The sequence below is a fragment of the Vidua macroura genome, chromosome 10 (genome assembly GCF_024509145.1).
Source record: "Vidua macroura isolate BioBank_ID:100142 chromosome 10, ASM2450914v1, whole genome shotgun sequence".
NCBI classification, from domain to species: domain Eukaryota; kingdom Metazoa; phylum Chordata; class Aves; order Passeriformes; family Viduidae; genus Vidua; species Vidua macroura.
The window spans coordinates 7,412,575-7,422,500 of record NC_071580.1 but is presented as its reverse complement, the minus strand read 5'-3'; the positions used below and the strand labels follow the sequence as shown (position 1 = coordinate 7,422,500).

General features: G+C 46.5%; 1 protein-coding gene across 3 annotated transcripts; it reads left to right on the top strand.

Annotated features, from left to right (window-relative positions):
• The first annotated feature begins 4,611 nt into the window (after positions 1-4,611).
• On the top strand, positions 4,612-9,559 carry DNAJC19 (DnaJ heat shock protein family (Hsp40) member C19). Of its 3 annotated transcripts, none has more exons than XM_053986963.1 (6): positions 4,612-5,265; positions 5,851-5,902; positions 6,189-6,229; positions 6,594-6,673; positions 7,525-7,595; positions 8,851-9,559. In XM_053986963.1, the coding sequence occupies exons 1-6, from the start codon at positions 4,984-4,986 to the stop codon at positions 8,919-8,921; spliced, it is 597 nt and encodes a 198-aa protein (XP_053842938.1). In that variant the 5' UTR covers positions 4,612-4,983; the 3' UTR covers positions 8,922-9,559. The 3 variants fall into 3 exon arrangements, with proteins under 3 accessions (XP_053842938.1, XP_053842937.1, XP_053842939.1); XM_053986962.1 differs by having other exon boundaries at positions 4,620-5,265; positions 6,189-6,262; XM_053986964.1 differs by lacking the exon at positions 4,612-5,265 and adding an exon at positions 5,431-5,482 and having other exon boundaries at positions 6,189-6,262.
• Positions 9,560-9,926: the final 367 nt, after the last annotated feature.

The window sequence follows — 9,926 nt, the reverse complement described above, 5'->3', positions numbered from 1 at the left end:
TGCATATGGAGATTTAAGGCATGTGTTGCATGAATTTAACAATACAGACCAAACAAGAATGCAACTTCTGGCAGATGAATTGCATAATTAGCAGGAAAATTCATCAAATTGCTCTATGAATTCAAATGAGCAAGTCATGGAAGTTTTTTAAGGTTTCTTTTTTCCGTGGGGGCAACAACAGTGCACATTCTGTACATTTCACAGTTTGTGTTTAGTATCAAAGAGAGATGCATTAACAGCAAACTGGGAGCTGTGTTCAAATCAAAAAGGTGTGCAGAGTGGACAGATTTGGAAAGCTGGAGGATCCTAACTGTAGGACATGCAATAACACCAATGATACCTGTACCCCCTTCTTCCATCCCATTTTCCTAAAGAGAAGGAAAACCAGAACTTACAAACTCACTCTATAATATTCCTATAATTTATGCCAATACTACACCTAGGCTTTTCAGTGTCCTTGCCTTTCATAGTGTGAGGGAAGCAAACATTGGTTTAGAGGTGCAAAAGGGAGGACAAAAGTGCCCTGTGCCCTACTGTAGCTGCAAATGTTTAAAATGCATGTACCTGCCTCAGATGGAAACTGGGGGATTCCCAGAAGGGATGTCACAGTCACGACCTGAAGGAACACGTCAGGATGCAATAGAAGCCAAGTCTAGGTAAATCCTAAATTTTTGTGGCTTTTTTGTTTCACAAACAGGTCCCTGATAAAAGCCACTGAAACTAGAGGGGCTGCACGTCAGCGCCCTGTGCCAGCTCAGTGTCACTCCAGCAGGAACTGCAATTTTCCAGACCACTTGTTATGCACAATTTCAGTGTCATAGTCATTAGAAAGACTCCCTGTTAATCTCAAGCTCTCTCATGCTCCTCACTGGGCCCTCAATAAGAAGCATAACCTAGAACAATACAGGTAAGAAATGGTAAGTATCAAACTTTGAAAGTTCTTGCAAGAAAACATACTCACATCTAGATTCCGTATTCCTTAGCTCAGCTTCAGGGAGCTTTGTGAGTGATTTACTCACAATGACAAACCTCACCCCTCCACCACTTTCCAGCAAGCTTACCTGTTTTATAACTCAGCCAGGGAGTCAAATAATGCCCTGTGTAAGCCAGATTCTCTTGTGTCAGTCAGTTCTCGTGTGAGTACCGTGAACATGGATATGCTACCTGCCAATCACACATGCTTCACACCTGCTGTCAAAGTACACTGAAAGCTTGCTTTGTTTGATTAGAAAATCCACAACCACTCTTACCAAGTGAGAGAATCTCACTTTATAATTAGTGTCATCCACACTATGCTCTAATAGTTATGATTACCAGCTTAATGACAGAGTGATGCTACATATACCAAGGTCATTTAGCCACAGGTAAGAGAGTGTGGCATTGTACTGTGGTACAGATGCTGGGCACACAAAAAGATAGTAGAATTTGAAAAGGGACAAATGAAAAGAAAAAGAAAAGAGATATGGAAATTATAAATGGCAGACTGGCATAGCCAAAGTAGGGGGAAAAAACAGGAACAAATTTTGCAGGGGAAAAAAATACCTAAGATATTCTATCTAAATAAAATTTTTACTATAAGTATCTTAACATATTTTAAAAAAACGTGTTAAAATGCCTTAGAAATTCTCTGTCTTCAAGTAGAAGTTCTGCAAGCCTTTAACAGCTTGGTAGTCCAGTCACTGCACATACAGGAACAAGCAGTGTAAGCTTTGGCCAGTTGTGCATGTGACAACACAGAACTAGGATTTTGACTTAAACAAATGATTAAGAGCCTTAAAGGCATTTGACAGCTACACCACAAACCTTCTGAGAGCACAGCTATCTGTTTCACCTTCTGTTCACTTCATAGAAGACAGCTAAGAGAAAGTACAGCCAGATTTCTGCAGAAAGAGTCTGTTAAACAGTAAAGTTTCTTTATGTACCATGTACCAGCTGCTTTGGATCATCTTATAAAATATATCTTCCAATACCAATCTTCTGTCATGAGGCATTTTAACCCCAGATTGGAAACCTGAAGAAAGCAGTATGGTAAAACACTTGACAGAAGAAACTACAAAAGCTTCAGGGTTTCTCTGGCTAATACAAAGGGAACAGTTTAGGAACACAGGCAAAATAAAAGGCTGTATACTCCAACTGAGAGTGTATTTCTCAAACACTGAATAATTCTGCCTCCCTCCTGATTTCAAATACAGACATTCTTCAGGGTGGATAAGAACTGCAGTGCACCTGTTTCACTTGAGCCCATTCAACTCAGTAATTTTTTCCCTGGGAATGGCCTTCCCTACCCCACCACAAGGCTGAGCAATAGAAGATGCAGAGGAATAAGGTGCTGTAAAATGAACTCACCAGGCAAATCAAACAGAACTTTGATTTCACTCCCCATGATGTCCAAGCTGGGACACATCTAGTTCTCCTGTAGCTCTGAGAGGGAGGCACAACTGAGGGAAGAAACAAAGCTTGAGCTGTCTAAGTGTAAAAATATATACAGCATGCTTTAAAGGAATGATGGCATTTCATCTTGATATGCTGTATTGTTTCACCTAATAATAAAAATCAAATTATTCCACCCCTAGGCTCAGTCTTGTCCAGATGCTGGTATATTACATGTACCAATAATGCAAATTCCTCCATCCCACCTCCACTCTTGCCAGCCCTTCCCACTAATTTTCTTTTCTCCTTAATAAAATGAAATCTCTTAAGCAAGAACAGGCTTGCTTAAGATCCCGAGATCTCCCTTTCTGGATTATCTTTAAAGGGCTTTTACAGGAGAAGAATAAGGTACATTATCAACCCCATTCCCAGCCTAGTTTGCACATTTCATTATGTTTGCTGTTTCCCTCTAAAAATGAGAAATTTTGTTACAGAAAGAACACCTAAGTATAAATTTGCAAAAGCCCCTTTGCCAGTAGAGCTACCAGTTCCTCTAAACAGGGACTGGGGAGAGAGAGGAAGGAAATAAAATAAAATTCCCTTTCAGGTAGTTTTCTCCTGAAGCTCACCAAGATTTGGATCTAGCAGGTTCTTTCAAGATGGAAAAACTGAACCTCATGCAAAAACCTTATTTGTTCAGATGATATGAAAAATTAAATCCTATCCATACCCTAGTAAAGTCATTACCCTTTTTTTTCATTCTGGTGGGTTTGGGTTTTTTGAACGGCCTTTTTTTGTTAGAAAAGGGACAAAGAAGAAACCATCTTAAAACCAAATGCTCTTCTATATACTAAACCTGTACACCTTTACTTTTACTGAAGGGACTTTTTTTCCCCCAGTAAATCATCTAGTTGTTTTCTACTTGCTGGCTCCCCTTTCCATATTTGAACATGTCTTACAGGCTGTCAGGGGCCTAGTGCTCTGCCACCAATGGACTGAATTCATTTTTCAAATATAAAAGTTTCCTTTTCCTTCCACCTCAGGAAACACTTGTACAACACTACAAGTACCTTAAACAAAACCTGTCTTTCATCCCTTTTAAAGCAGGTTATTTCCCTGTAGTGTTAGTAGAATGACAGGGAAGGAAAGAGGCAGGAGGCAGCTGCAAACATTACCTCAGGAGATATAAAATCAGGCACTTGAAGTTTTAGTGGGAAAAACAATTCAAGTGCAAAGTAAAATTAGGACACATTTAAAGTGAACTCATTACTCATAGAAAAATAAACACCAAGGAAGGAAAGTTCTGCCTTACAGTGCAAGAGCCAGCAAAATTACAAGTTTCTTAGCCAATGGTCAGCTGTGACACTAAACTTCTGTGTGAGGGCTTGTGAATCCTGGACCTTAAGCAGCCAAAAGGCAGCTGGCTTTGGCCAGTGGGTCCTCTGGGAGCCCCCGAGGTCAGTGACAAGTTCTACAAGCACAGGGGACGGCAGAAAAGCTTTCACTAAGGGTCAGTCAGACAGCAGGACTCCGAGCCTCGAGCTCCGGCTCATTTGCAGCAGGACCTCAGGGCTAAAGGCTGGCGTGGTCTCCCTGCTGAGTTACGCAGTTTCCAAAACCGCACCTTCAAACCAGAGCCACGGACAGACAGACGGACACTCGACTGCCGTGCTGCTATGTTATTAACAACACCCAAACACGAGTGCCACGCCTGCAATTGCCTTGCTCAGCAAGCCCAGCGCCGTGCCGGCCGTGCGGAGCCGTGCCGGCCGTGCGGAGCCGTGCCGCTCCGTGCGGAGCCGTGCCGCTCCGTGCGGAGCCGTGCCGGCCGTGCGGAGCCGTGCCGCTCGGGGCGGAGCCGTGCCGGCCGTGCGGAGCCGTGCCGCTCGGGGCGGAGCCGTGCCGCTCCGTGCGGAGCCGTGCCGCTCCGCGTGGAGCCGTGCCGCTCGGGGCGGAGCCGTGCCGCTCCGTGCGGAGCCGTGCCGCTCGGGGCGGAGCCGTGCCGCTCCGCGCGGAGCCGTGCCGGCCGTGCGGAGCCGTGCCGCCCGTGCGGAGCCGTGCCGCTCGGGGCGGAGCCGTGCCGGCCGGGCGGAGCCGTGCCGCTCGGTGCGGAGCCGTGCCGCTCCGTGCGGAGCCGTGCCGCTCGGTGCGGAGCCGTGCCGCTCGGGGCGGAGCCGTGCCGGCCGGGCCGGCCAGCGCTGCCCGCGCCGCGGGGAGGCTCCGTGAGCGCGGGAGGCGGCGGGGGGAGCTCAGCGCAGGGAAAGGGGCGGTCAGACACGGGAAGCACATCACCGGCATTAAAGACGGGGAAATTGGAGAATCACAGAACTGTCAAGGCTGGAAGGCACCTCTAGATATGATCCAGTCCCACCCCCTAACAAGGCAGGATCACCGGAGCAGGTGATGCGGGAACGCCTCCAGGTGAGAGGGAGAGCCGTGACCTCCCAGGGCAGCCTGTGCCAGCGCTCTGCCGCCCGCAGTGCGCATCAGCTTTTCCTCACGCCGAGGTGAAACTCCTTGTGTTTTAGTTTATGGCCATTGCTCCCCGCCCTGTTGCTGGGAAACACCAAAAAGAGTCTGGCACCGTCCTCCTGGAGACATTTATGTGCATTGATGAGATGCCCTGTCAGAGGTCTCTTCCCCAGACTAACCAGGCCCAGTCCTGCAATCTCTCCTCACAAGAGATGCTCCAGACCCCAAACCACCTTTGTGCCTCCCGGGACCCTCTCCAGCAGCTCCTTGTCTTTCTTGTACCGAGGAGCCCAGAACTGGACATATTCACCTCAGGAGGGACTGAAAAACTACTTTTATTTCAAGAAAAAGCGAAAAAGAGAATCTGGCGTGCGAGAAGCCTCTGGATCAGGTTCGAAACGGCTTGATTACATTAACAGTAAGGTCTGTACGAGCACTTTTACAACGCCGCGACTCCGGGCTCGGGGCAGCCCCTGTGCCCGCTCCGTCCCCATCCTCTGTGCCCGCCCCTCGGGCCCTCAGGCCCGGCCCGTTCCCGGGGCGGTTCCCGGCGCCGTTCCCGCCCCGCGCTTTACGGCAGCGGCCGCGGTTTGCGGCGGGCCGGGTCGGTGCGGGCCGGGCCGCGCTCGGTGCGGACATGGTGAGTGCGGGGCTGCTCGAGCCCGGCCCGGCGGCTCCCGAGGGCCCGCGGGCTCGGCTGGGCCTTGGCCGCGGAGCGAGGGCCCCGCAGCGGCCGCTGGCTCCGCTCTCGGCCCCGCAGCCCCCGCGGTGAAGGCGGCGCCGCCGGGCCGGGATCCCCTGGTCCCCCACAGCTCGGGGGTCCCCGCCGCGCTGCCCTCGCCGTGTCCCCGCGGGCCCCGAGAGCGCCGTGCCCGCAGCCGAGCGTGTCGCGCCCGCCGTGCCGCGTCAGGCTGGTGGCGGCGTGCCCGACCCGCTGTGTGCGCTGCCGGCGGGGCTGCTGCCCTTGTCCTCCGCTGAACAAACCCTGTCTGTGTTCGTTCCATGCAGGCCAGCACGATGGTGGCGGTCGGCCTGGCCATAGCGGCAGCCGGATTCGCAGGTGTGTGGGGCCGGGCGGACACCGAGCACAGCTGTACCCGCACCCCCCGGGGCACTTAGCCGTGCTTCAGGGCTGATTCAGGGGAGTTTAATGCCTGGTACAGGACGCTCTTCTGGGACAGCCGCTATTAATGGCTGTAATAAAACAAAAGATCGAAGTTCTTACTGTTTCATTTCCCAAAAAAGTTTATTCCGCACTCTAATCCACAAGTTACCAGTTGCACTGAATTGGTAAATGTTTGCTCAAGGAACTATATTTAACCTCAGTCAACGCTGGTCTCTTTAAGGTCGCTATGCAGTAAAAGCTTTGAAGCAAATGGAGCCACAGGTAAAACAAGCCCTTCAAAACCTACCAAAACCTGTGAGTTTTTAATTACTATATTTTTATTTAAAACTTTACGTGGTGAAATAACTACAGACTGTTGTCTCTGTATAGCATTGTTGTATTTTGTCAGTAACAACAATTAATTGCAGCAATTCAGGTGGTGAAGGGATAATAGAGAACTTATTTGGGGAAGTTTAAGAAATTATATAAATAGTGATGCTCTACTTCAACTGAATTTCATATTAGAAGTGAGAAGTTTTGCCATTTTTACAGACTAAAAGCTCAGCAGCTACTAAAGCAATAATGAGTTGTTTTAAGTGATACTTAGAAATGAGTCTGTTTTAAACTAATAAGTTTTCTTTTTCAGGCCTTCAGTGGTGGTTATTACAGAGGTGGATTTGAACCCAAAATGACTAAACGAGAAGCAGCTTTAATACTAGGAGTGAGGTAAAGGAAATTGATCAGAAATGAAAGGTGAACAGCAGGCAGTGGTGTCTCCTCCCAGCTGGCCTTGTTTGGAAGGATTGTCATCCAGTGCCCAGCATCTCCTGGGAGTGTCACTGCCAAGTCAGGAAATAGGAAGTGGCTGTTCAGGACTTTCTGTGCTTCTTGGGGGTTCTTTGCTGCACTTTAGCTTGGTTGGATTCTGTGTGGACTTCCAGACATCTGCACATTCCAAAGCCACACGTGGTCCAAATGAGCCATTTCAGGGAGCCTTGGGGTTCACTTGGTGTGAGGAACACGATTCTGATGTTAGCTTGTGGTTCCTGTCAGCACTGAGGAGTTTTGGGTGGATGCAGTTTGAAGGTGCTGCAAACCCACTTCTTGGGTCTGGAATAAATTCATCACTTCTGGAAGTGTAGTCACCACTTGTAGATCTGACTATGGTGGCAATCCCTGCCAATGCACTTAAGGTCAAATACAGAAAGCTATCAAATAAGAACTTTCAGTTGTGAATTTTTTTGGGGTTCTGGGGGTTGTTCTTTTTTTACCTTAATAAATCAAGCAAATTTTTTTGTCTTACAGCCTTTAGGAAGTTTTCCCCCAAAAAAGGTACAATGTAATTCTGGGTGACCCCCATCCCATTAGACTGCTGAAGCATACCATGTTTTGGAAAAGCCCTAGAAAGCCTCTCCAGGATTTAGACACTACATATCAGTGGTAGGAAAAGAGAAACATACATGTTAGCTAGAGAATTCATGGGTAAGACAGAGTGCTCACTTGTTCTCAGACACCTTTTGATGATCTGGAGAATTTCATGAGGTTCCCTTAAGTCAGTTTTTCTCTCTCTTTCAAAGCCCTACAGCCAACAGAAATAAAATTAGAGAAGCTCATAGACGGATCATGCTTCTGAATCATCCAGATAAAGGTAAGGAAACTAAGTCCTGTTCATGAGTTAATACATGTTTCTAACAAAGATTAATAGAATTGTGTAGGGAGGAAGTCAGTGATACATAACCACCTCAACTACTAAAAGACCCACAGAAAACTGAGTGAAAACAAATCTTAGGGTGCCTTAATCCACGTGGATCTAGAGCTTATTTTTGAGCGTGGATGTTTTAAAAGCAAGAAGACTGAGCAGGTCAGTTTGTTAGCTGCTCTGTCTTCTGTGAATACCAGGGTAGAATATTGTTTGTTAAAATGAGACTTAAAATTGCCTTTAGATGAAAACCCAGAGTACCCTTGTGTGTTTTATATCCCACTTGAAAGTTTGAGTCCATGGGAATGCCTCAGGAGTTCCTCATAAATGGCAAATACTGAGCCATCCACAGCTGCTGGAGACATTAAATGATGAAATATTCCTGTTAGTGGTACTCTGAAGACTCAGAATCTAGTTATGCTCTAAATTAGTAACTCAGGGCACCTATACCTATTCTAAATTCTGTTCAGTGAGTCAGAATCATGTGTTGGTGTTTGACATTTAACTTCTTAATCATTGCTTAAAAGGTAAAATGGCTTCCTTTAAAGTGACTGTTGAATTCTTTACTTCTGTGGACCAAAATCCAAAATAGTCCATGGGCATATGCCTTTCATAGGTAATATCAAATTAAAGTTACCTTCAAAATTAACCTTACTGAACACGTGCATGAGCTAAAAATAGTGTTTTGTACATGACCTAAACACATTAAATTAATCTTCAAGTAAAACATTATAGTGCAATTAATGGTATATATGCTACCAACACAGTCATTGTACCTCATGGCTTTACAGTGTTGGTGTATTTCATGTGGATTCTGTCTGTCTCCCTGAGTAATTTTTTGCCTTGTTTGAAAACTAAACCTTGGTACAGCAGCACTTTATGCTGGGCAGGGTTATCTGCAGACCTGTTAGTTCCGTGCCTCTGTATTCACCAAGACTGTGTGAAGTCAGTGGTGACCAATTCACTTATGGCTGATAAAACTGGAGGGAAAAAAACACTCCAGGAAAATACAAGCAGACAGGAACGAGTGGTGTGACACCAAGCTCCTGCAGTGACTGAGTGAACTCAGGTGCCTTCAGTCATGTCCAGTTTGTTTTCAACTGGCAGAACCTCAGACCACACTCTTTCTTCCCGAGTCCTGTGGCATTATTATCAACATAGGAGACAAATGTTGGGTTTTTTTCATTCATTCTCGTTTTTCTAGGTGGATCTCCATATGTAGCAGCCAAAATCAATGAAGCTAAGGATCTACTAGAAGACCAAGCTAAAAAATGAATAAGAAAATGACTCATCCAGAGGGTTTGTCCCTGCAAATGATTATTTTTGATAAATGGCTTAAGAAAAGTTCTAATATCAGTCTTTGACTTAATATAAATGAAGCTGGAAATACAAATCCAGGGAGGTACTTCCCTCCCCACTTGGCCACTGTTTTTTGGGACTATGTGAGGGAGTGAAGCTTTAAAGTTTTTTTTCATAGCTGTTCTTTATTAAACAGAAAGACCTGCCACTCAGAAATATTTTCAGTGCTTGAGAGCAGGAACTTGGTGTGGCCAGTGTGTGTTACCAGGCACAGGTAGACTCACATGCTGTTACCTAATTTCTGTTGAACTGGCCCTGTTTAAAGTTCACACTGCTGCTCTTCCATCTGCTAAAATTAGCACACTGAACCTGTTTGGGAAGGGGGTGGAAAAACCAAGAGGATTTATTGGACAGGAGGAACTGGGAGAGATGTGTGGTTGTCTCTGCCTGGAGAAATAAAGTACAAGAAACAATGTACTCCCTTGTCCTTGCCTTGTGAAAAACAAGGTTGGTTAAGTGTTACTGATGGATCTGGAACGCCCCAGATGTTTTTAGAAACTTTTAGTTTGGACAGGTTTTAATAGCATTTAATAAATTCTGTATTTGTAAGAGAAGTCCTGCAGTTTTATACATTATTGTACACTACAAAGCCAGAACTCACACAGTGAGGTTTGCATTTATGGTGATTAGGAAACAGGAACTCTTTACATCAGTTGAGGATATCTGAGCTGCATTTATGCTCTGTGGAGCTTCTCACACCCAGCAGCTCGTGACAATCTCAGCTGGGGCCAGGGAGCTCTGTCATACCCCAAGAATCTTCCCAGTGTTTCTGCCACTACAGCAAAACACTGCACAGCACCTCTGGGAGTTAATGCCCACCTGGGCATAAACACAGTGGGGCTAAAAGCTTCCACTGCCAGAACCTGGACTTGGGAGTGCTGCCTGTTGTGCCACAGCATTGCTGTGGATGGGTTCTGGGCT